This window comes from Epinephelus lanceolatus, chromosome 11 (assembly GCF_041903045.1).
Source record: "Epinephelus lanceolatus isolate andai-2023 chromosome 11, ASM4190304v1, whole genome shotgun sequence".
NCBI lineage: Eukaryota > Metazoa > Chordata > Actinopteri > Perciformes > Serranidae > Epinephelus > Epinephelus lanceolatus.
The window spans coordinates 29,309,473-29,335,899 of NC_135744.1; the positions used below are offsets into that span (position 1 = coordinate 29,309,473).

At 42.3% G+C, this 26,427-nt stretch overlaps 1 protein-coding gene across 9 annotated transcripts; it reads right to left on the reverse strand.

Annotated features, from left to right (window-relative positions):
* Positions 1 to 843: 843 nt before the first annotated feature.
* synj1 (synaptojanin 1) lies at positions 844 to 26,316 on the reverse strand. Of its 9 annotated transcripts, XM_033637035.2 has the most exons (32): positions 26,179 to 26,316; positions 25,014 to 25,170; positions 24,711 to 24,797; positions 24,018 to 24,285; positions 23,530 to 23,755; positions 22,261 to 22,344; positions 19,481 to 19,542; positions 17,228 to 17,324; positions 16,544 to 16,719; positions 16,383 to 16,464; positions 16,107 to 16,259; positions 14,590 to 14,755; positions 14,168 to 14,191; positions 13,483 to 13,674; positions 12,802 to 12,886; positions 12,142 to 12,282; positions 11,861 to 12,053; positions 11,619 to 11,777; positions 11,335 to 11,491; positions 11,070 to 11,196; positions 10,674 to 10,886; positions 10,513 to 10,591; positions 10,132 to 10,297; positions 9,823 to 10,005; positions 8,824 to 8,946; positions 8,604 to 8,642; positions 6,874 to 6,915; positions 6,000 to 6,052; positions 5,708 to 5,897; positions 5,030 to 5,340; positions 4,697 to 4,720; positions 844 to 2,892 (listed from the first exon to the last, which is right to left on the reverse strand). In XM_033637035.2, the coding sequence occupies exons 2-31, from the start codon at positions 25,135 to 25,137 to the stop codon at positions 4,700 to 4,702; spliced, it is 4,023 nt and encodes a 1,340-aa protein (XP_033492926.1). In that variant the 5' UTR covers positions 25,138 to 25,170; positions 26,179 to 26,316; the 3' UTR covers positions 844 to 2,892; positions 4,697 to 4,699. The 9 variants fall into 9 exon arrangements, with proteins under 9 accessions (XP_033492926.1, XP_033492887.1, XP_078028607.1 ...); XM_033636996.2 differs by lacking the exon at positions 4,697 to 4,720 and having other exon boundaries at positions 14,590 to 14,746; XM_078172481.1 differs by lacking the exon at positions 8,604 to 8,642.
* Positions 26,317 to 26,427: the final 111 nt, after the last annotated feature.

Sequence of the window (26,427 nt, forward strand, 5' to 3'; positions counted from 1 at the left end):
GGGTTAGATATCACAAGTGGACCTGCAAACGCTCGGGAGAGCTTGACACCTACACTCAAATCGCACTACTGTCTGGAATGTGGGCCGCACTGCGCCTGAGAAAGGACACAACAAACAGTCAACTGGAAATGATAATCTGGTTATGCACTTGAGCATACAGTGAGTCTGTTCAGTCAAGGTGGTGAACAATTGTCTATTAGTGTTGCTATGGGGGAATTCTCAAGTCTTGTATTGTTAACATCTTTGCATACAGTGACACCACTCCGCAGCCTGTGGCAGGCTGGAAGCAGAAATACAGTGACAGCCATGGGTAAATAAATACAGTGGCTGTTACATCAGAACCTGTTCGCAAATACACTGTGTGCACTCAAAAGAGAAGACGTCCTTGGGGAAAAGCTCCGATATTCCACTCTAAACTCTGTACACGCACTCACATCCAAACACAAACACGACAACGGACGATATGCACCTCAAACACAACACGTTACTTCTCACCACAGTATCAACAATAGGTTATTTAGAGTAAATGTTCTTAGAAATTAAAAGCATGACTTTTGCAGTGAACAAAAGTTGAAGTAAAAAAAAGTGCCCTCTTATTATTAAGCATGGCTCGTCCTTGCTGCCATGTCCTCAAACCCAAATCACACCTGCTTCATACTTGAGAGTAAGAGAAGTATACACACACGCGCCACATTCTCTGAATTTACAATAGTGTGGTTAAATGCTTTGGATAAATCAAGAGGGGTTAAAACACTACAGGATGTCTGTTCAATCCGCAGGCTCTCAATTCTGCCACTCTGCCATCAGCAAGAATACAACCAAGAGAGCACATACAGCCTTTCAGTGCATATCAGTTATATTGTGCCAATCACATATACGGTCATCAAAAACACACGTACGCACATTTAGCGAGTAGTTCCCATGTTGAAAACATACATTTATACATAATCACTATGTATAGGTTTTGATATAGAGCTACAAAATATATCCAGCTAAGCGTAACAGCCCATAGACAAAGAACAATGGCTGAAGAGAGAGAGAACAAAATGTTTTCTATCAAGAGGACTGGATGACATTACAGAGCATCGGTCCTGCGGCAGTGAACAGTTTGACTGATTATGACACTAACTCGTGCTGTCATTCGCGCTGCGGTGTCAGCAAGGAGGCAATGACAAAACCCAGTGCAACGTAAAGTACATTCATGATAAAAGCAAGCACACGATAAGACTTTTAAATGTGCACCCCTCACAGACAAAGACAAGAATTAAAACGTACAACAACAACTCTGTTTGCGGGGCAAATGTAAAACCTGCAGTGCATAGCCTTCTGCCACACGTGAACCGACAAGGTAGAAGATTACCCTCTAACTTGAGTACCCTGCTCTGATGTTTAGTTCAGTCAGAATAATGGATATGAACCGCTGTGTGTCTGTGAATGTAGCAAATGCCAAGGTAACACTGAACCTCACAGGCGAATGCAGTGTGCTGCACGACCACACAGAAATGTCTTGATATTGCACAGGTGGTTAAACACGTGATTTGTGCGTATAGATGTACTTTATATAACTCTATACTGTAGACGCAGGCACATATTTGCTGCCGTGAATAAAAATAAACATCAGAATGATTTGTATTAAAATAAATGTTAATATCAGGGAACAGGCAAACATCTCCGTGGTAAAGTTAGAACACACATTTAGGCTCATACACTTCTCGTGTTACTGCTCGAGATATAAATCCTTTCCTGTGATTCAGAAGGGGATTGGTCTATACTTCTTAAATACTGTCTCTTTTGTACATACACACAAACATATACACATTTATCATAGATCTATACATATCTGGATATGCCCTTTACATATTATGAGTGATCCTATCTTTCTGTCGACCCCCTGGGGAAGAAGCAGTCGTCGCTGGGTCCCTCTGGGAGCTTTGGGTTACTGGTTACAGTTCTAGATGGGATGGGAGGAGGGAGGGTTGGGAATACTGAAGGGGTCGAGGATAACCAGTCGGGCTCTGAGTCAAACACAGAGCGGGAGGGCTGAGTCTGAGTTTGGGGCACTAGAGAACTGGAAGGGAAGACGGGGGCTTGTGGTGTTTTGGTTGGAGGTTTAAAATCCAAATCATCATCAAACGTGACCCACTGCTGAGTTGGTTTCCCTCCTGGGGGAGGTGGCTGGCGACGAGGTGCGAGGGAAGGTGGAAGGGAGGAGGGGGGTGCCAGAGGCAGGGAGGGGGCAGGAGATGGCGTGAGGGGGAGCAGAGGGGCAGGTGTTGGATTTAAAGTGGACGATGGTCCAAACAGGGACGTTGTCCTTTGCAGCTGGGAGTTGGGTGTGGCAGTAGGGGCTGCTGCTGGAGCAGGGGTGGGGATGAGTGGCTGAGTGAGAGCGGACATGGTCCTTTGAATGTTTGGCGTTGGGGCGGGGTGCTGGATGCTGAAGTCCGGGGTCAATGCGCGGCGCTGCTGATGCTGCTGCGCCAGTGGGCCTGTGAAGGGATTGGTGCTACTGGGTCGCACAGGAAGTGGGTCATTCGGGAGGGGGCCAGGGGAGGCACGCAGTGTCTCGTGGGAGCGGCTACGAGATGGTACCGGAGGAGGCGGGAGCAGGGAGGAGGCGAATGGTGACGGGGTGGAGAGCGAGGAAGAGGAAGACGAATCAAGTGCCTGCAGGTCTGACAGAGCGGAGGACTGGAAGGAGAGGGACGTCGGGAGAGTATTGGACATCTTCGACACAGGAACTGCAGGGGGAGCACGCAGAGAGGAGCCTCTGGTCAGGGATTGGGTGGTTTGCCAGGAGGATGAGGAGGAGGTGAGGAAATCAGAAGCAAGTGTGTCGAAGGGGTCGGGCTTCCATTGTGCTTCTCTTTGGATTCCGTTCAGTCCATTAGTCTAAGGAGGAACAAAACAAAGAAAATGCCATTCAGCTGTCACAACAAATGCTGTGTGGAAATATGAACCATGAGCTAATGTGTTTAACTTACTAATGGCCCATGATATAATCTTCTTTTATCAACTCAGAACAAAGTTTAAAGATACCCATTGGAGCTTTCTTGTAAAGAAACAGTTATATATTTACATCCAGTGTTTCTTATGCTAACTTTACACCAAATGACCTTTTAAGCGATTCCACTGTTGCAGACAAACCTCCAACGTCGGAGGAAAGTCATGAGTTTTATCTCAGTTCGCGTGCACACCCATGATCTTGATCATTTGGTGTGAGGTGGCCATAAAACTCAGACCAAGCTGTCTTAAGTTAGTCGTTTTCTCATCTTGATGTGACGACAAAATGAAACATGTTTAATATTATCGTAAGTCTTAAGTCTTGTTAAGAACGTGAATAAGTCTTGGCTCTCTTGGACTTTGGAAAAGGAGGAGTAAGTGGTGGAGTTGTGGAGTGATCAAGAGTCTGTGTTTAATCTGGCATGTATCTGACCAACTAGCACTTATTTTTAGTGAAAAATCGTAATTTTTTAAACTGTTTGCCTCTCATTTCCACAGTCTCCTGCCACTAAATTAGTGCAGCTAACCATCAAGGGCTGGTAGCAAGTTGAGGTGACAAAATCAAAATCTAAACTGTGCACGCAAATACAGTTTATCTTTATGAATTATATTGATTTTGAACTGTCAAGAATACTGTCACCAAATGATGCCTTTTATCTGGTGTTTCCAAAGATAGGTTTTTATGCAGACATAATTTTAATGATTATTTGTCAGGCTTTTTTTTTTTTTTTGTTTTGTTTTTTTTTTTTTTTTACTTTATTACGGTTCAGCTGGAGAGTGACAGGAAAGAGGGAGTGAGAAGGGGATGATGGGTTTAAGAATCAAACCCAAGCTGCTGCAAAGGACTCAGCCTATATGGGGCACACACTCTACCTGTTGAACTAAAGGTTGCCCCAGTATGTCATATTTCTTCAAAGAAGTCTGGCGTACTATTTTTCTGCAGTTGCAGGATGGGAAATAATCTCAAAAGGAATCCAGTTGTAGTCTTGCAAAGATGAACCCTGTAAGATTGCCAGTCTTTTTAAATCTTTTAGTGTGTGACTAAAAGCTCACATTGTCTTGAGACGTGAGAAGGTTTCACATCTTTAGCCTTTTAAAAGTATTTTTAAAGTCTGTTGATGTATGATGGGAATTACTTGATCCATAGCGCCACTCAGTCAAAACTCCACAGGGTACCTTTAATCTGGCCGACTGAAATACACTGACTACTGCTGATGTATGTATCACAGTCCATATACAATCACTAACTCTAATACAAATGAATGAAATAATACAAATTAAACAACATGTCAAATCAAAATATGAAGTCACTGCATATGTGCTCACTCTCAACACATGAACAGTGAGCAGATATGAAAGGACTAGTGAAGGAGGAGAAAATGGCCAACAACAAAACATCACATTTTCATCTTTTTTTCCCCCACGTCATTTATGGTTTGATATGTTGACCGACAAAAAGAAGACAAAGAATGCTCCATGTTTTGAGCCTAACACAAAACAATGCATGGCCTTGCAGTGGACTAAAACATCCAAGTTAAAATAACTCAGGAGAAGATGTACAAGGAAGGAAAATTTATTATAAAATGAGAGAGGGGGAGGTTACTGGGTGTAATGTATGAGAGGTAATAACATCAGAGCAGAGGACTGTTGTGCTATGGAGGATGAGACAAAGAGGTGGTTTAATATAAAGTACCTGTCACCCTGAGGGCTTCTCCAGCTTGTGAAAAAGAGACAAATGTATCAGAGAGACAAAAGCAGGAAGAATGACACAGACAACTAAGCTCATCTGATGCGAGACAAAGAAGCAGAAAGAGGCTACTGTCGCAGTCTCCACCCCCAACACTTGTCATAATATAGCATAAAATATCTTGTCTAATGAGCACAACTTCAGCATGAATCTGTGGTACATTTTTTAATGACATGTAAGCAGAAAAATCTCAGTGAACTCAATAGATAATTATGTTAGTGCTCTTTGTTCAGTTGCTGAAATTCCAGTAATGTAATGAAAAAGGGAGTTGGCACCAACCTGTGCAGCTGGGGCTGTCTCAGACTTGGCAGCATCAGGTGGCAGAGCGTGAGAGGAGCGGGAACGTGGTGGGGGTTTAGGAGAGGCTAGACCCTGTGGAGGCCCAGCAGGGGCAGCAGCAGGAGGGGGCCCTGCTTTAGGAGCTTGCTGTGGTTGGAGTGGAGCTGGAAGTGTGGGCTGCATCGGTGGTGGGAGTTGGGACTGAGCTGCAGGTGCAGCCTGTTGGGGCTGCATGGGTGGCTGCATGGGTGATGGAACCTGGGGTCTCCCTGCAGGGGGCTCTGCAAGAGGAGGACCTGAGGGAGAGGGACCTGAGTGAGGAAAGGACAGAGTTAAGGCTTAAAATCACTGTATCACATTAATAATGTTATAGTTTTAACATTTGCTGTAGTACTGTCAATGGGTTTTAAAGACATCTTGCCAAAGGGGGGCCCTGGTCAGAAGCTAATGCTATTCATTTTACGTGAAATTGTCAATTTTATATAGTTATATGTGCAGTATATCCATGCCCAGGGAAGACAGAAGATAATTAGGAATGTGCTCTATCTGGTGCAATACATATTGTACACTGTTCTTGACTTAAATAAACCAATAAATTAAATTTGGGAGCACTGACGTAGAAAAATTAGGGAACTTCTGATCTAGTATTCTGCCCATTGTGAAAATACGTTCCCTTACCCAGAGGCAGGTCAGATGGTTTTGCCTGGCCGCTGGGCACATGTCGTGGAGCTCCAGGGTGGGTGTCTGGGATTGGCCGAGGGGCCCCGGGATGCACTTCTGGGATGGGTCTAGGTGCTCCGGGGTGAGCGGGAGGTGGTGGGCGAGACTGGGGGGGCATACTGATGACTCCAGCTCGAGGAGGGATATTCTGGATGACAATGAATAGAGAACAGGGAGAAATTAAATTAGTCAAAATCAGTATGATTGGTCAGACTCCTTTTGTGAAGACTGTTCAAAGTTGTAAACTCACCGGTCTGGAAGCACCTCCAGGTCCAGGAGCTCCCACTGCTACCTGGCCTCGACCTGAAAGAGTTAAGACGGAAAAAAACAAGCTACATAAGCAACATAAAAGAATCTTAATTTTCATATCTAACATGTGGACTGCGCCCCCAGGGAGAGATGTAAGGAACAGCATGAGCATTTAGGTAGATGATTCAAGTGAATGAACTATAACTTTTACAAGCACTGTACTAAATCACCACAAGCAAACCCACCCCAACCTATGACAGACCAAATTCCCCATGGCTGACTTCATTACAAATGATGACTCAGTCATTCCAGAGCTGCAGGAGGTCTGGAGGAGAGGCAGACCTTGTTCTGTGAGCCAACTGCTTACCACACAGCTCGCAAGCACACACCTCTTCTTTCACTATTCTCTTGCTGAACCCCTCTCGGTGCCTGCGAACATGTTCCCACGCGACTTAGATGTCTGCTACTGCGTAATGCTTCACTGTGCAGTTACCAAATGAAAGTCAACCCTGCTAATCACAAACACACCCTTACTGTGACTGAGGGGTTCGACTAACCACACACACACACACACACACACACACACACAGACACCATACAAATGGGTCAGGTGAATACAGGCGAAGTCACTGACAGGCTAAGCAACCAAACACTATCCTCCACCCTGGGAAAGGCTTAATTTGTGTCAAGGTATAAACACACAACACAGGATTATAGACGGGGATAACACCAGCCCTGTATCACTCCCTGTGAGTCAAGAAATCTCCATATATAGATGAATGTTCATGGGACAAATACAACCCTGCATAACTAAGTAACAATCCCGTGTCTTCACTAATGCTAAGTGAGGCTACGTCATGCTTTGTGGCACTCACCTGCAGCAGCATCTGGCCGAGGAAGAGCGGGGCTTTTTGGTCCTTTGCAGCACAAAGGAAACCAAACCACATTACTGTTATACACAAAGTGGAATGCTGGTCACAGGAAGCAAGTGTTCCCGATGACAACACTTGACAAGAAGTGCTAAGAATAAATAGCGTGTGGTGGTATAAATGCAGCAGAGCAGTGAAGCCTGAGATGCTGTGAGTCTTAACCTCCCTGATGAGGATATCCCCTGCAATTATAGTGGAGTACTACTGCCAAACTGACTTTAAAACCAGTTTAGGTGCGGACTGAAGGGATTGTCCTTTAGCTCATGTTATCTTCCGGGTAATAAAAAGACTAACTTGTTTATTCCACAATGATAAGAGTGCACAACTGTGATGTATCCAGTTCCCTACTGTGTGTAACCATGTCAGTCAGATGGTCTCCTACAATGACTCCTGAATATATAATGTGAATGTGTATTGATGCATATCCTGAGCTCTTGCACGAGTCGTGATATTTACTTTCAAAGTTCATCACAAATGTTTGCAGGAAAAAGTCTTATTTGGGATATTTGTAGATTTTCAAAACTAATCAGCAGGGGTGTATTATACTTATAACCACCACTGAATATTAAATGACGAAGGAGAAAGTTTGTCTCCTGGGTAGAAAAGTCTGCGAGAGCGTATTTGGTCCTGCTAGCTCTTTAACCTTTGTTTTTTTCATTGCCTGCTTATTTTGCATTAAAATAAGCCAAATATTTTGGTCTACAGTTACAGGCTACCAAACACGTCTCTCTCTCTGTCACATGCACAAGACTAAGTTGGCCTACAGTGATGAAGAATCGGCCAAAGAAGAACCATCAATGTCAAAGAAGCATTGATGACAGGGTGTAGGACTACATGGATCAGATGACATTTTAAGACACACTGCCTGGCCAGTTACCTTCACTGCCCCTCCTACCAAGCAATGGGCTGGGACATTCGCCACAGTCTTAAAGTCAAAGAAGGGAAACAGTATTTCATTATGAAAATTACAAATCATGACTTACCAGCTACTACCACACGGAAAACTTAAAATAAGGGCAACGATACCCAGGACAATGTCTAGGCTATATAACAACAACACTTCCACAGTACAGATGTACCACAGAGGAGGGATATTACTGTAAAGCTAGACTAATTTTCTCTGTAAGGATTTACATCAACCAAAATCACACAGTATGGAGAGTGACTGGATGATGCACAAGGAGCACTGCAAAACTTGACCTAAGAAGTCAATCACAATTTCTCACCTGGCAACACCTCAGTCTAAGAGTTGCTCATTAAAATCAAGCATGACTCAGCAACCTCACAGCCTATTTTCAACTCACATTTGATTATGAGATGTGGGTACATTGTTTTGGCAACATTCTATGTTTTAACAAGCTGAAAAGCTGTAGCTAAGCCCAAGGACTGCCCGGTGGTGTGTACATCCAGTCAGGTTTAGAAGAGGGTTCATGTGATGCTGGTGGTTCAGTGAATAATTACTCTTTTTTTTGTTGAAGCATCATACAGTCATCTGCAACCTCACTTTATTCTATACCAAACAGAAACAAGCATCGAAACTGATGACAGCTTACTGAGTCAACGCTTAAGCAGTGTGCTTTTCTGTGTGTAGCATCAGATGGAAAATAGCAGCCACTACTTTAAATGCTTCAGCAATTTAAGCAGATAAACACACAGTTGCAAACTTATTACTTTACCTCCAGATTCCTTTCTAATAGGCAGAGGGCTCATGCCTCCTTCAGGAATGAGGCGAAGCAGTGGGATAAAAGTGAAAATATTAAAACCTGCCTAAAGTTTCTCAGACTGTTACATGAAAAATTAAATATCCACACTTCCACTGAGGATTTTATTTAGTTGCTCTAACTTAGGTTGCAAGCTTTAATCACTGTATACGAGAGGGGTAGGATGATACTTCACCTGATGGCGGTGGTGGGCGTTGAGGGGGTGCTGGTCTGGCTGGGGGAGCTTGGGGACGAGGGGGAGGTGGGCGTTTGGGCTCTAGAGATGTGGGGGCACCAGGCTGGAAGTCAACAGGAGGCCCTGGAAGGAATAAAAAGAGGTGCAAATGAAAACAGAGTGGTTTAACTGAGGAACAGCATATTTGTATGCAGAAAATTCGTGACAGAGCGTGGTTTAATGCCTCAAGTGTAAAAATGTAAAATCAAAATCATAAAAAAAGTTATTTTCTTTGACAAATCACACTGGCTAAACATGTCAAGCCATTAGCCCTGTTTCTGAAAGTCTAATCTCGATCTATAGAGCGTTGCCTAAAGTGCATGGCCAAGTACAGTCAGAACATGGGGGGTAATGGGGTTGTATTTAGTCTATTCATCAACCACAGGTTTGTTTTGGGGACACTATGAAATCAACTAATCAGAGTGTCATCCCCCATGCCCTTTACACAGTCACACAGGATGCACGCAAGTACATTTGCTTCTTACGCAACCTGGCCACTGGCTGTGGAAAAAACAACTGCATCGGTCTGAAACTAGCAAAAACAGGTGGGTTGTGCGGTGCACCGCTTTGCGCTTGGTGTAAGATAGGGTTCTGTGCCATTCTGCGATGTGCTCTTTGTGCACAGCTGTGATTCATTGTTAACCAAAGAAAAGAAGAAGCTAACACTGCACACATTTTACTACAGCAGCTTAAATTATGTCGCAGATGGAAACAAGTAGTTAAGTGGAAGACACACTGCAAGCCCTCTATCTCTAAACATCACACAGCAAATCACCACACGTAACTTTTTACCTGGAAATTCTCTCCTCAGTAATGATGGGCTTAAATCTGTTTCAGTGCGTTACAAACAGAACAGAATTACAGTTTATACTCCAGCAGGCAGAGACTGGGGTCTGAGCTGATGACTGTACTTTCATCAACCTGATTCCAGGTGTGTGTCATGCTGCACGTTATATTTACCTTGTGATGGTCGGGCAGGTTGCCCTCCACGACTAGGCCTGCTGGGGGCAGCAGGTTCTCCGTGGGTGGGGGAGGGACAGGGACTACTGCGAGGGGAGGGGAGAGGGGAGGATCCAGGGCCAGAGCCTGCTCCAGGCTGAAGGTGCTGGGGAAGGATCTCCTCGACCTCCTCATCCACTTCACCTAGTAAATGAGACGAGAGGGCAGGGATTCATTTACTTGAAGCTGGTAATCCATACATCCATCTAACGTCCATCCATCTACGTTTTTGAGGATAACAACTGGGATTGCTTGGCTGTCACTCCTCACCTTCCATATCGTAATCATCATCGCCCATGTCTGTGTCCTCAGCAAGCAGGGTGGAGCTGGCCGAGGTGGGGATGCTTCCACAGATCCTCTCCACACTCATCTCCTCTTCCAGGCTCTTGATCCAGCCTGGACTCTTCAAACGGATGTCAATCACTTTGCCAAGGACCTATAGTGTATCCAGCAGATAAGGTTAAGAAGGCGCTAGGTAGAGGTTACCAGGCATGTTACAGGAAAGCAATTTCTGTTTGTGTTTGAATGCAGTGTGAGGGTGGTAAAAATTATGCTACTTTGAATTTAAACAATAGAGATGGACATACATCTTATATTATTAATGTTAAGGCTTTAACTTACAAGTAAGTAATATAATCAGTGGTGACTTACAGTGGAAGCGCTGAGAGACAGAGCAGCAAGCGCAGAGTAACCTTCCAGGAATGTCACCCACATCTTCTCCTCCACAAACCTACATAAACAAGGACATTGTCAATGCCGTCTCACTGTCTGAAGGTGATACATGTCTGTCTGTGTTAGGATGTCCCGTTCACCTGATGAGGATGACCTCTCCGAAATTAGAAAACTTGTCCAGCAGCTCGTCTATGAGCGCATCGTCAAAGTAGTCATCAGGGCCGGAGGAGCAGAGTGACACCAGGATGGTGCCATCTGGGGGCCCCTGCAGGGCGATGACGTCTTTGTAGACCTGGTGACGCGCCTCTGGGTCAACTTCCAGGATGTCCACGTCTATTACAGCCACCACGGGTCTAAAGAAAGACAGGAGATCCTTGAAGTCAGTGATGAAGAGAAATGCTACATACTTGTTTGCACCATTGTTACGTTACAGAATCTTTGTAATCAGCTGATTCCACTTGACAACACAACACTGATGTGACATAAGAAGGAAATACAGCAAATCATACCGTTGCTGCTCTTACAAGTATTATTACCTGTGGTCTGAGGTCTTAAGCTCAGCCCTGCCATAGTACTTCAGAGTTCCAGGGCTCCAGGGGTTGTCTGGATCATCCTCATTCTCCCAAGATGTGGAAGGTGCCCCTACTACATTCATCTCCTCAGCTGCAAAACATGCATAAATGCATATATAAGACTATTTTTGCCAGTAACATAATGTTGTCTTCTGTCAAAGGTCAAAGGTGGAGGGGAAGGAGCTCATTCAGGTCAGAGTTACTTATCTGCAGAAGCTCTGCATCTTACCCGTTTTGTTAAAGTTCCACTTCCTCCTCTTCCAGAGGATGCGGTCAGTCCAGGCTGGTGTTCGGCACTTCTCGCTGGTGTCATAGTCTTCTGAGAAGAGGTCATACTTATAGGTGGGGGCAAAATCTAACTTCCCCTCGATAAAACCTCTGAACACCTGTTAAAGACACTTCTGCATTAGTATGCGCTAAAAAAAGTGCTCAGTGTTATGGTACACTGTTTTCTACTGAGAGGAAGTGAAAGTTATTTGTGCTGTAAACATGCAAGTGTGTTGCAGATCATACCAAACCAGCATTCTTCTGGTCCAACAACTGGTCCCCAGCCGTCAGGGAGTCCCAGCTCTGCTGTTTGATCAGGTCTTTCACTTCCTCATTGGGCATACTGATTCGATAATTAAAGTCTCCACACCAGAAGACGTAGTCATGCGAGTACAGCAGACGACCCTGGCAACAAGATGGATGCATTTATGCTTACATTGTGCAACAATGTGTTTGAAAAAATAACTTGTTAATATCATGGTTATTACCATGGGGAAGCTGAGTCTGCGTGTGATCTCATTGTAGTCGTCGTTCCTCTCCTTGACCTGTGACTGGCCGGCAGCAAAGTGGGAGCAGACAAAGCAGATGCTGGTGGTGTGGAAGAGCAGGCGGATGGCCACACCTCCTTTATTGCCTGTAGCCCCGCCCATCCCAGTTTTTACAGTATCTACGGCAACATCCCTGGAAAAAATATTGAATGACAAGATTACAGTTACCATCACTGTGATTATAGTGTAACTAGATAAGTCTCTTGTAAAAATGTGCTCACCTGATGAAGGGTGCGTGCTGTGGGCGGATGAAAACAAACAGACACACTCCCACCAGCTGCTCTGAAGCAAGCAGCACATACTTGTGGTCCCGCGATATGTTTTTTTGTAGCTCAGCTGCCCATAGTTTCTGGTTTGTAGTGCTGTGACAAAAACAGAAAGATGTGTCAGAGTGCAGAAAAAGAACAAAGCAAAATAATACCCAGATCAGCCAAAAACATCAAGTGAGTCAGAGAGGGATCATTAACGTTTTATTAAGTTAAATCTTAAGATGTTATAAAATCCTCTTTGCTCTTCATCAAGAACCAAAAGAATTCACATCTGGATAAGTCATATTAGCCTTGTCGGCTCAGGCCTGAGCAGTCCAGCTCAGCTTAATAATCTTATTATGTCAAGAGCAAAATCAGGATCTCAGAAAGAAAAATCATGGCCACTTTGAAATCAACTTCTTCTTTCAGGATGTTATATACTCTATGTTCCATACCCTTTTTGATGTAGTTAATACATTTAAAAGCTTCATCACTTGAATCTTTGAAAGAAAAAACAGCATTAGTGTTCTTGACAGTACCTAAAAAGTAGGCTGTATAAACCACAGAAAAAGAAAGGGAAAGAAAACAAACAAAACTTGTCAGTTATCTGAGGCTGGAATCTTGCACACATACCTCGCACTGACAATATTGCCAGCATTCAGTTCAACCATTTCTTCAAAGCCAATGGCAAAGATATCTATGGGGTTGGCTTTGCTGTCTGTGAAGGGAAACATACACAGTGTTCAACACAAGTGCCTTATCTATCACTATATTTCTATATTTTATATACCTGTTTCAAATGATACAATCTCTGTTACTTAAACATTCAACAGTAGTAAAGAGCTACAACTTTTCAAGCCCGGGCTGCACAGGTGAAATAACAGGAAATAAAATCAACTGCTCGTTGCATTCTTCCAGCAACAAACCCTCCATGTGACTGGAGGTGTGTATTTAATGAGTTTTCTGTACCAGCAATGTAAGCAGGTTGTTGATTTAAAAAATCCTATTTTGTTCACCTAGGACTTATTTTTCCCATTTTTGTCATATCGAATATCTTTTTTTAAAACTAGTATTGTCTAGTTTAAAATTATGGTATCGTGAAAACCCTGTCAGCAAAACTAAGAAGATAAATTGTAGAGATAAAGATATATCAGTCACTTCCTGAAGTCTTAGGAAGCTCCTTTAAACCACAGATAAAACAAATGAGATATAACATCAAATAGTGAGCTTCAGAGGTGCTGGTGGCCCTATTAAATATAATTTCCAGATATGGCATGAACCACTGGTGAGTGCAGATAAATGACCCCAACATACCCTGGAACTCAGGATGCCCTGCCTTCTTTGGAGCATCCAACAGCCAGTCGTTGAGCGTCTGGTTGCGGAAAGCAATGCTGCGAAACTGTTTACCGCCGTTGACATTCCAGGTGCCGACACACACCCGGATCTGCTTGGGCCTCGTGTATTTATGGTAGTTCTGACACATTCCCAGCAATACTCTTGGGGAAGCTGTGTAAGGGAGGAGAGTAGGATTAGAGTGTAAAAATGCTGAGTATGTGTGGGTCTGCAGGAAGGGCGGCATTCAGGGAAACGAAACGGAAAAGGGAAAAATCTAATAAAAACCAATGGGAGAACATCCAAATACAGGGAGGGAAGACTGAAACAATATTCTAAAACATGGGGCATGGGAGAAAGGATATACACACCAACTCTGATTGGAATACAGATAGCATTCAAATAATCAGCCTTGGTAATGGTTCATTTCTGTCTGTAAGTTTCCCACTCAAAGGGATGTTAAATTTCATAACAAAATTCAGCATCCTCTTTTCTTTAACCACTATTGCAACAGCCTGATGATGTGCAACAGACAGAGGGTTAAACCGCTACCAACATTAGATAACAAATGAATGAACGATAAAAAGTAACAAACACAAATGATGGGACAAATATGGGATGGGATGAAAAGATCCATCCACTGGGGGTAATCCGTCAGTTACTATACCTGATTGTAAGACGGGCTCAGTGACTAAGATTGTGGGCAGGGGGAGAGAAGGGAGAGAAGGGCGGGTTAACCAGTGCTTTAATAGATAATTCTAGCAGAGCAGTTGGTCAGCATTAATCTAACTGGCACAGAGAGCTGACCCATGGAGATTACACTTAACGCAGCACAGACAAACCCCTCTATTGTGCAGAGTAGCTTCTGGCTAAAAAGGCTACAACAGATACAGGACAAAACTTGTCAAAATATTTAAACAATGCTTCCCTGAGGGAGCAGAAAGGGATATTTTCTAAAAATTACATCCCATAGAAGCTGCAACGTATAATATGAAGCAAAAAAAAATTGTTAAACTATTCGTAAGTACATTTTAGAGAAGGGACCTGTTAACTCAATAAAATAATACGTCACATGTTGTAAAGAATTACCATATAGACTGGACGTGGTGAGCAAGGCACGAGCTTTGTCCGCCAAATCGCTGTTGAGTGTGGAGCCCAGCCTCAGGATGTCTATAGCCTCCTGCTTGGAGCTGTCAAAGAAGTTGTTCTGGATGGTCCTTGTCACGGAACGAGCGCCATCTTTTAGCTTTCCCGCCTACAAACAGACACACACAAAAAATTAAAAACCACCTTAATCATTAGCTCGCTTGGTGTGACAAAAAGTCTGTACTTCCCACTCCAACCACAGAAGAAAAGAAAAGGAGGAACACATCAGAAAGATCCAAGTAATAAAGATTTGTAAACTGACTGTGAGGGATCAAACCTTCGAAATTTCACTGATTGATGTGCAACATGGTTTGTTTTAATAGAACATGTCCATTTTTATTCATCCAATCAAGACAGCAGATGTTGCCAGATGATGTAGGCAACCTCACTCAACATGCCAGGGCAATGGCTTTTTTCTTGTTTTCTTTTGTGCTAGATTTCTGTAGCTCAATACAAATCTCTATGTGGCTTTGAGAGTTGCTAGGTCAAGACAGTATGCATCACATGGATACCTCAAGGGGAAATAAAATCAGGTTTAAATAAAGAGGTCCCACCTACCCCAACCTTCATCATCATCATCATCATTTAACCCACAGACACTTGAATCAATGCACCAGATACAGACCCACAGCTCAAAAACAACATCGACTGGCTCGTTAACTTACCACACAGGTAGAGAGGTCCAGAGGACAGCAGAAAGAGATGGCACACAAGAGTTAAGAAACTGAAGCACACAGGTCTACACACAGAGAGGATCAACTCTGTCACTACATGCACAACGCACAGCTAGATATTATTTTATAAAGTGCTATTTATGGTTAAAGATCAAAGTCAAAAGGTAATAATTTAGGTCCTCAGTTCTGTAAACGAGCAGGGCTTTTGCCCTTACTGCACAGTGCCAGCACTGGTGCCATTGCTTAGTGTATATTTATGTTTCCCCTTCCATGACTTGCTCATCTACTAGGCTGCTATTATCATGCTTAAACTGAGATAAAGTGTGACATGTTCGCAAAAAGTAGACTATAAAAGAGTAAAATGAGTTTTTGTGATCCTCTCTCAAGCTAACAATAAGGAGTAATTTTGCAAATTTTATTCAAAACTTTTATGCAAACCTTACTTATCTTTGGAAATCTTGTCTCATTCAAAGTTGTACTTTCCCTTTAGTTGGAATAGTCTTTATTAATGTATGACACTTTTATTAAGGTTGTCTATTGCAGGGTTGCTAATTAAATGTCTACATTTTACAGCTTTTAAGATCAAACAATAATGAAAATATAACATAGTACATAATTTGGTTTTCAACTAATCAACGATTGTTATAACAGGCTGAGCTAAAATTTATAAACCCTGACCAAGACATTAAACACAGCTCTTACAACCTGTTCTGCATTAAAAATTGTAAATGTAAATTACCATGAACTTGTATGCTCATGTGTATTTATTGTGTCCATTTTGTGTACCTTGGCCTTGCCATCCAGGGCACCAGTGCCTGCGTAGATCTTACTGACGGAGTCTCCATTGGCTGACCACATGGTCCTAAAAACCTCCTGGAACCGGGCCACCAGCTGGGGTTTCTCTGTCAGACTCATGTCCTCCAGCTGCTTTGGCAACATCTGGTGTGGTGAGGGTTAGAAACAGAGGGTTAAGATTAAAAGCATCAACATTAAAGACAATGAACTCTGCCGGAAGAATAGCAAATCCCAGTTTAGAACAAAACAATGGCCTCAGACTCCTACCTCAAGGGCAAAGAAGGCCTGAACACTGTTGGTTCTGTCCAGACAGTCCAAGCAGTTGGTCCTAATGGTCCCACCCTGAGTCCTAAAAAGATGCTATAATGTTAAGAAGCAATAACAAAAATGACATTCAGTACTACTTAATAAATGTATTAATTTCTCACTTTGCGATGCCCATCTCTCCCGAGTAGTAGAAGAACCCACACTCCTCTAAAAACTTGCTGAGGTAGGGTTTGAGGACACTGTGGAGTTTGTCTGCCTTGCCCCCCTTCACATTTTGATGGTAGTCAAAGTTCACCATTTTCACTGCTGTCGCATGCTCTGATGCCTTCAAGTGACTCTGAGTGACAGAGAAAGAGAGAGGAAGAGGACTTATTCCCACAAATGGAATGTAAAAGTTAGTTTCCATTCATTAATGCAAAACCAATAGCTTGATTTCTTCGGAAACCTTTGACTGTAATCTATAAACATGCAGGTCACATTTTAGGAACTACAGCTCAGTTGACAGCTGGCAATACTATTGACTTTACTTCCTCCTTAATAGAAAAGATTAACATTTGACAAATATAACTTCAACTAAGCTACGGCTAACCGGTAAATGCCTTTAATATAAATCAATGTAATTTAATTCTATATAGTGTATGCAGTAAGTTTTCTTTGTGGTTTTGTGAGAGCTACAAGACCACAAAAGAAAATGTGACCTGACAGTTGAAGGTACAGTAAATGGAAAAAGACAGAATTTCTTGCTGTCGGTCATGTGTTGGTTTCCAAAAAGAATAAAGTCAGCATCTATTTAAATGCATATCATTTGCTGCCAATGTGTTTTGTCAGAGAACTGTTCTTCTCACCTGGAACGCTTTGCTGAGCATGTGTTCCCCTTCCTTGCTCCCAAGCAGATTTATGATCACCTGTTTACCGTACAACCTCCGCAGTGCAGTGAAGTGTCTAGACAGAACACAGCATTGTTAAGGTCTGAAATAACATCACAGACTAATAGTGCACCTATTCCAGCATTTATCATAACCTATTAAAGTCTCCATGCTTTGCTTAACCTTGATAAATGCACACCATATCTCTCAGATTAATAAATCAGGGCTGCAGCAGCACAGCAACACAAACATCTCGACACATGCTCCACATCTCTACTGCACAGAGGCACAATACTGACAAGCCTGCATCATGTTTTTTTTAAACTGTTACTTGTATGTGTGCGGTAAAGGGACGCAACAAGGGCATGTAAATGTGGATTTAAGCTTCACTTTTAGAGTCAAAAGTGAAATATTAATGTGCAATGAGTTCAAAAGTTGCACATCTCATTGCTTATATGTATTTCAATGCATCTTTCTTCAGCTGAGACACTTGCTCCCCAAGAAGAGGGAATACAATGACGTATATGATGGAGATTAATCCCGGGTTGCACTTACTAAGAAGATTACAGTATGTGTTTTTGCAAAGTTGTAAAAACTGGAGAGACAAAGGAAGGGACAGAGCCAAGAGGAGACACTTAAACAACCTCAGGCTTCTCTATCAAATTGATTTAATACATTACAGATAATGGATGGAGCAGCAGCACTGTCCAGCAGAGAGAACAGCAGACCTAGGCTACATTCTGCTACTGTTACCATGTTTATAAAAAGATGTTCCTGTAGGCCTTGTGCTATTTAAGGAATCTCAACACGAACATACTAGGCTGTCACAGCAGAAAACTGCCTACATATAACAGAGAGTGAGTCAAGTCCCGATCTGGACAGATACTGACAAAGACTAGCTGCCTGCCAACCACTTCTTGTGAAAAATAATTTGTTACAACTGGTGTACCATCTGACATGCTTGTCCTGCATGCTGAAGACACTAATAAGCAAAGGAAACTTGTCATGAATGCTTAGCTGGGCTCAGTCCATCCTCTAAAGTCAGGAGAAATAAAAGACCCACTGGTGGTCCTCGAAGCTTATCAGCATCATGTTGCCTTAAACTGAGTGAACAGCATGTCTGCTCCGGGACTGATAAGGAAAGTTGATAGGGATGGAGCCAAGCACAGTGCTATCAAGGTGTGACACAGTGATTAGGGTGATGATCTCAGTATTTAGGCCTAGTGACAAGCCGTCTGGCTTAAGTGTCCTGAACAAAGTAGCAACTCTAATGGGTGCTACTCTGTTGCTAAACCTGCATCTGTAATGTGTCTGTAGATTGGGGAAAGCAAAGGACACATTTCTCTTTCAAGGCTCCGCAATTAGGATTAAATGTTTAAGGTAAAGTTACCATGATCTGGAGAAAATCTCCAGTAGCATCTTGTTTATGATGCCAAAAATAGGGTACACATATATATGTAGAAATCTTTTTTTGGTATCAGACTGACAGCTTCATGAGCGTTCACACTTAAATGTATGTTGTGATACTTGCAAACACTGACGTACCCTCTCTAAAGAAACTAGACAAACGTTGTGATGCATTTTTTTAAAAGTGGGTGATTCCATTTTTGGAGGCATGTATTTCTCACTGCCCACCTGTTCTCCACTATTCACTGCCAGTTAAGACAAGATGACTAATCAAAGGCCCAATCCATTGTTGCAGTAAAGCTTTTAGAATTGGGAAAGATACTACTGGGAAGCCAAAATTGGAATACAATGACAGAACAGTCAATGGACCTGAACATCAGGCAAAAGTGAAGACTATCTATACTTCTCTTTGTTTAATGTTGATTCATAAAAGCCTTCAATGCACACACACATTTAATTAAATGTTCTTTGAAACAATTTTCAAGGAGATGTGCAAAAAGTCAGGGAAGGACTTTTGCAAAGAAACTGTCTGTAATAAACATAAAATACAGGTTATTCCGGTCGACAGCTGATTAAGGGTTACTAATGTGTCCTTTCTGTACCCAGCAATAAACCGGCCTCTCAGGACACACTTCAATTAACATCTTCTCCTTCAAGAGTCTAGAGGGCTTGTCTCTATTGTGGCTCAGGCACTGACTGCAGGAGACATAGTATTATAGTGTCTCCTCTGCTCTGCTCCTTCGAGGCCAGATAAAGCAGCTGAAAACTACACACACACCCGCACTTGTGTATACACACACTACACACACAGAACATCTTAATTACCTTTCAAATGCTGGCGCATTTGCCTCAAATCCCCTCGAGAGTTTGACACGATGAGATCCAACCTGCAGTTCAGAGAGAGCAAGAAAAGACAAAGAAAGACGCGAGTCACGGTGTTCTTCTTTACTTAAAATCAATACTTCAAAGGAAAGTTGGGCACACACACACATGTTGCAGGTGATCAGAAAACCTGGTGGTGAATTTGGAATGGAAATTTTGGATAACATTTGAACAGAGGAAACAGGACCTTTACAGTGGAGAAAAAAAGAATGGCACAGGATAACAGCAACACAGGGACAGCATAGAGAGATTTGTTCATACAGAGACTAAGACACAGCAGAGAAATTTTGTTGCCTGTCATCTCTCCAACACCTTTATTAAAACTTTTATTACATTTTTTTCTTTTGACTCTGCTTGCAAATTTGTATCACCGATTATTCTGGGGCTGACTGAATCACAAGAAACACAGAAGAGCCTTACAGACGATTAAAAGCAGACATGACCACACATGACCACACCTTGATATGACCCTTGCACAGTAGCTGTTCGATGGAAATCTACTCACTGTGCACTGCAGGTCCCTACTTGTTCCCTCGCTGTTCCCAACCTATCTCTGCTAGTGCATGAACTTTATCTACTCTTATCTTCTTTTGTTTATAAAATACCTTCTCTTCCTATCTCTAATGGCCTGTCATCAACTTAAAAAAAAGATTAGATGCCATCACCCCCTTGCACTTTTCATTTCTGCCTCCTCTGTCTCCTATTGTTTACTCAGTCCTGGTCACAAGCAACATACAAGCATTCTGGACATAAACCAGTCAATAAATATTATTACCACTGCATTGTTGCTGGGGACATTATTTGCTTGAATGTCAGTTTACATGTGCCTTTTTTTGGCTAGGCCTGTGTCTGCTAGGGTTAGATATTTTTGCTCCATGCCGCTGCCATTTTGTCACTCCTTCCTCTCTCTACTGTCGTGCAGGTCTTTGCTATGCATATTTAATAACTTCCTGAGATAGCATTTGAAAGGACTCGGGTTACAGCTGTACACCTTAGACCAAAACCTCTTCACATGTTACTGCAACTCAACAGATATCAGATAACACCTGGAATGTAATTGGTCAAACAAGTTCTAAATTCATTTTGATTGCTCTAAAGGCATGTAATGTCCACAATATATTTCATGGTTACACACTGTATGTCGTGCCACTTACAAGGTTTGTCCTTGACTGTTAGTTGACTATTAGTCATAGGACGTCCTCAATCAGTTCATTCGATATTTAAACATGGAATTGATTGATTAGATGTTTGAATGCATCTAGCTGAGAAAGGATTTCTTGAAAACTAGAGCTTCTGGTGAATGCCACATGTGACCATTTGCCACAAATGACTAATTCCACGAATAACTCTTTCCCCAAAACAACCATAAAAAATGATTAACTACAAGTTTTTCATTAACCAGAACTCATAACAGCTAATCCACTAAGAGGGGGCAGCCCTTCCACTATACTGATCTACATCTCTCCCAGCAGGGTTTTATGACACTATGCTACAAGTATGATTCCAAGACTACTTTATAACTATTTCTAATGTAAACTTACTGAAAGATCGATAACTCTTCTTCAAGATAAAGCTGAAACTATTCCATCTGTTCAAGGAATGGATTGGAGAGTATGGGGAGGAGAAAGTAAGCCTACAAAGCCACAATCGGTAGAGGGGACTAAGCTAACACAATGCTTAAAAAGCAGGAGGACTACAGTTTCGTCTGAAAACAACCCCGAGCCCACTACCCTGTGTTCTGACCAAACCACAGACCATGTGGACTGAATAGGTGACTTGTATGGTCTTGGCTTCTCTTGGCCCTCTAAGATTTTGCAGCTCGTTCTTCCATATTATCAATTAACACCTATCCAGCTGCCTGGGGAATATCAGCAAACTATGTGAAAGGCATGTGGTTAGGGGATGTTTTCAGACCAGGCTCTCACCTGACCAAAGAAGTCTGGGAGCTGAGGAAAACAGAAAAACGCCCTTTACCATCCACTATATCTATCATTAACCTCCCCCACACCTGATCTCATCCACCAGTCTGTGCAGTGTCAGGACAAGGGCAGGAGAATCCCAGTGATGTTATTTATGTTGTGTGTTTAATGGGTGATTCTAGTTCCTGCTTCAAATCTTCAAAACTGCAGTTCTTGGACAGGAACCATGTATGGGACCTGGATAAAATTCCACAATGGGATTGCCTTGGTTTTCACCCTTACCCTTTGGCAATGCACAGAGTAATACCTATCTGCAGTATGAAAGCGCCAACACCAGCAAGAGCCAAAAAAAAAAAAAAAAAGTATACCAGGTGGGGGTTCTCATCCATCCCATTAGGGTGCCGATTCTCATTTAGGTGCAACAAAACACCCTTAATGGACTTTTTCTGAACACAGCATGGACAAAATGTGTTAAAACCGAGATAAAGATATCCAGTGTAATTACAAGGAGATGTATCATTCCCAACGAATGCTGAAAACAATGTATTTCAATGAAAGTGATTTTTCTTATTTTGCAAGAGCACCACAAAGGCTTCATCAGAGTTCAGTGTTTACACTTAGCACTATGCACTCAACAGAGCTTATCTGAGCTTTATCTAAAACTAAAGCATTTACAAAATGGACGTGGCTTTTACACAAACATGAGGGCTGCTATATATTTTTCATATAATCTGGTTTGACATATGAAAACCTCACAATCACGATTCTAGGCTGGCTTTATAGGATAGGTTTAACTCCAATTACCTGGATTCCTGGCTGTTCCCAGAAAAGAGGAATGGACCCACGGATCTGTATGAAGGATGAGACCTTGTCATCCAGGAAAATAACCTGTTCAGAGCAAGAGGAAAGTTTGGTTAAGTTTATTTGCAATATGAAAAAAAAACAGATCATAAAAATTAAAAACACATTGATAAAACCTATGGGAGGATGAAAAGAAAACATGGAAAGTAATACAGCCTTCACAAACTTTTAAGACCACAGGGAGCGACAACACTTTAATTGTTCTATGACTGTACAATGCAGACAAATGACGTCACTGCATTGGTATAGACAATACCAGCATGTGTGTCTGCGGCTGCTTTGTCAGGACACAAAGGAAACATAAAGGTGAAACCATGTAGTATGTAGAGGCGCAACATTTTTATGGCTATATTGATGACAAATCTTTGAAACCCAAGTCATTAAGCAACATGACCCATAGCTGTCAACACTACAGCGGCTGCCCAAAATAAGCAGTACTGACAATGTAATCTTGCAGATCCCTGCAATTACCACTGCACATCTGAAGCTTCTCATGTTCAATTTTTATTCAGACTTTGACAGAGAGATGTTGAATTATCTCTACAGTAATTTTTGAGGCAGCAAATATTGGTGTAGTTGTTCTGCATTACGTTGCATTACAATCGTGGTGGTTTCTGTTATTCAGTCCAATATATATCTTTGTGTTTGTTTCCTGAAACAGGAACCACAAAAAGTGAAAATGCAAATCGAGTTGTTTCCCCACAATGACGAGCTGAGAAGTACATATTCAAATATTCACGTCTACTGACAATGTGCTGACTCAGCAATAAAGGCAAAATACTTACTGGACTGAAGTTTACTCAATTGAGGAAGTTAAACTACTGCAGAGTAAAAGGCTTCAGGCAGGAGCTTGACCAATACATCAGTATGCTGATATATTATCATAATCATCATCTTTCTGCTGATTTTCCTGTTACGTTTTAATTTTATCTGTGCATCTATAATAATTTTTGTTGAACAAAATGCAGTGACAGCACAAAATGCTGGAGCAATAGTGTTTCATTGTCAGGCAGCATTAGGTTTGCTCTTCAACAGTCAATAGATAACCAGTGTTTAAACAGACTGTATTAACCAAAGTCATGTGACCAAGCACAGAGCATATGGAAAATGATGCAACTACGCTATCAAACTGATTTCTGTTAGGCAGCTTTTAACATACCACTTTTCAAACAAGAAGAGAAATTCATTAAGACTGTCAAACATCTGATTCACCTGTTCAGTCTCCACAAAGTTGGCCACCTGTCCGTCATCATTTGTTCCTCTGACGTTGAATCGTGTGCCTGCTCGCTCTGAGCTGAGGCGTGAGAAGATGCAGGCCTTGGCCTGTTTGTGCCCTGCATAAATGGTCCTGATCTCCACACCACCACACATCAGCCTCAACAGCCAGTCATCACAGTTAACTCCGTAGTGTTTCAGGTGCAGGTGCAGAGATTGGTTCCTATTGATTAAGTGAGACAGACACAACAGCAAACACACAAACAAATTCAGTGTGAACAGTAAATTTTCACACCTTAGTTGCAAATCACACTGCCCCCATATCACACATTCAGAAGGAACTCTTTCACCAGAAAGACTTTGCAGATAGCAGAACACACACTTATCGTTGTACATATCTACTACTTCAGAGAGTTAAAGCCAAACACCTGCCTACTAGTCTCACCTACTGTAACCTTGGAACAGTAATCATTTCATGTGCTTACCAGAAGAAGCGGTTATCTGTAGTGTCTTCCAGGGTCCTGCGATGTGCATTGAGACTCAGGTCCATGCTGACTCCAGTGGCAGACCAGGCAAAGTAAAAGTGTCCTGAGTTCAGGACCTTTCGCACCTCAGCTATGCGGTCCTCATCTGCTGGATCATTCTTCAGCGATATAAAGTCTGTCTGTGTGACCCTGAAAACCTCAGAATCCTGCACCTTCCCCACAGAGCTGCATCCTGTCACGACCACCAGACTGTGGAGCATGGAATCACCTGAAAAAGCAAAAGGTATTATGGTTAAAACAAATGGTCATGCGTATGAAACATTATCTATGGTGAATTGTAAAGAAGCAAGCTGTATGTTGATGCATTAAGAAATCAGCATTAAGAGACTGGACAAGAAATGGTTAATTAAATGTTGGTGCCATTCCTTTAGAGGAAATCACCAGGCAGACAAATCTCAGCCATCTATAAGACTGAGCTTTAATCTTTTACGCAGCTTTTTCCCTTGTTGTGATAACAAGAGCCCTCAAGGTCATGTAGAGGGCAGGAGAAAGCAGCTTATAAGTAAGCAGCGACAGGACTACAAACTGAGGTCCCTCACAGTCACACAGGAACCTGGGGTCAGGATCTGGACTGAATCCAGGAAATTTCTGCAACAAGGAGCAATGCACAGAGAAGGTGTGTCTGTAGCTTACCCAAGTTTAGGCGGAGGACACCCAGGATGCCATAGGCATCAACAATCTTGGCATATGTGTTTTTAATGGCCTCCTTCTCTGCTGCCGCTAGAAGACAAACAAAAGCAACACAATGTAAGGAAAATACTGGTAATATTCTCCTTTAAACCTTAAGTAATTGTAGCTTGTGACTTAAATATAGTACAAAATCACATCCATCACTTGTTGGTCAAAGATGTCTCTTACAGTTGTATTCTCCTTGTAGCATCCTTATTTGGGGTTAAGAATTTAGGGAATTTAAATCAATCAAACAAGATGTCTTACACAGAACAGCAACAGCCCCTGATTCAAACATGAGGCATTCTTCCCTGGTCCTGGTTTCCACTATGACACTGTAGGGGGGTGGATCCAGCTTGTGGTAAATGCGATATCCCTTGCTGAAGGCCATTGTTGATGCAAGGTGAAAAACCTACGTTATTACCTGGAAGCCAAAAAGAGTGAATCAGAGCAGGCCAAATAAGAGACACTCCCAGTCACACACAACATCTGTAATTAGAGAGCTACTGGAGCATCTGATGGTCTATTGATTGTTGGTGGAGATTTGACCTATGTTATGATCGTACATTGCATGCTGTTTAGGAAGTCTGGTTAAAACTGAGTTACTGTTGTTACAGATTTTGTGTAGCTAATGTTCGGAGTCTGAGCTGAGTATTAAGATGTTTCTAAACTAAACAAATATACGTGTACACCACTCTGACTGTGGGTAACACATTTTATGTGGTTTATTTTTTTATTTATTGATGAATCCCCGACACATTATGGAAATATATCTGATTATTAGGCAATGACATTACAAACTGCGTGATGCATAAACTTTCATTGCGAAATAAGAAGCCTGTCACAGTACCAATTGCGGATATAATGTTAGCTAAAGGCCCAAATATATCACAAACTAATCTTTTATACTGGGTATAGCAGGTAGCTGGAGATTATGAGCAGCACTGGCTGACTGGTAGCACTGTGAACGATAATGTTAGGCCGGGAGACTGAAATATCATCCATCCTCACACGGACAGTCACGACTTTCCAATGTAACTGCAGCAGGGGAAGCTAACGCTAACGCTTACCCGCCAGTTAGCTTTAACGTCGGATTTTATGAGGTGGAAAAGCAACTGAAATATCGAGTGATGTAAACTGATACAGCGAAAACAGCTCGCTGTCCTTCACCTGTCTACTGCTAGCTGGTAAAGCTAGCTAAGTTGGCTAAATTAATCACAGCGGTAGCTATGATTCGCTAGCTGGCGATATTTTGATGGTGGTACTACCTGTGCGTCCGGGATGATAAACTGACATGTACTATTACATAAATCCGGGCGACTCGGCTTTTATAAAACGTAACACCTGTGCATATATTTGAATTTTAGCTCTATCTTATAGTTGTAGGTTTGATTTAAATTAGAAAGAGGAAGGGCTGAGGATTTCGCCTTACCGTCTACCCCCGCCGGGTTGTTACTCCGCTGTCACAACAAAATCCTTCCCGGTGTGTCGGCAGAATGGTACATTCCAACGCAAAGCACGCCTACCTCACGTTACCGTAATACCTCGTGAAAAGGTACCGTGCGCTTTTATGTACTGACGACGTGAGCATTTAGAGTACTTGAATTGAAACATTTTTCTAAATGTATCAAATTAACGTTACGTCGAGGCATTTAAAATAAATGTTTATGTGAAATGAAGA

Bases quoted from the DNA above. Each gene is read 5' to 3' on its own strand.
- synj1 (XM_033636987.2), bottom strand. From the start codon at position 25,137: ATGGCCTTCAGCAAGGGATATCGCATTTACCACAAGCTGGATCCACCC. The intron at 12,283-12,801 runs GTATGTGTGCAA...TTTTTGTCACAG, and splicing joins GGCAATATTGTCAGTGCGAG to CACTACAAACCAGAAACTAT. The intron at 6,916-8,603 runs GTAAAGTAATAA...TGTGCTGCAAAG, and splicing joins TATTAGAAAGGAATCTGGAG to GACCAAAAAGCCCCGCTCTT.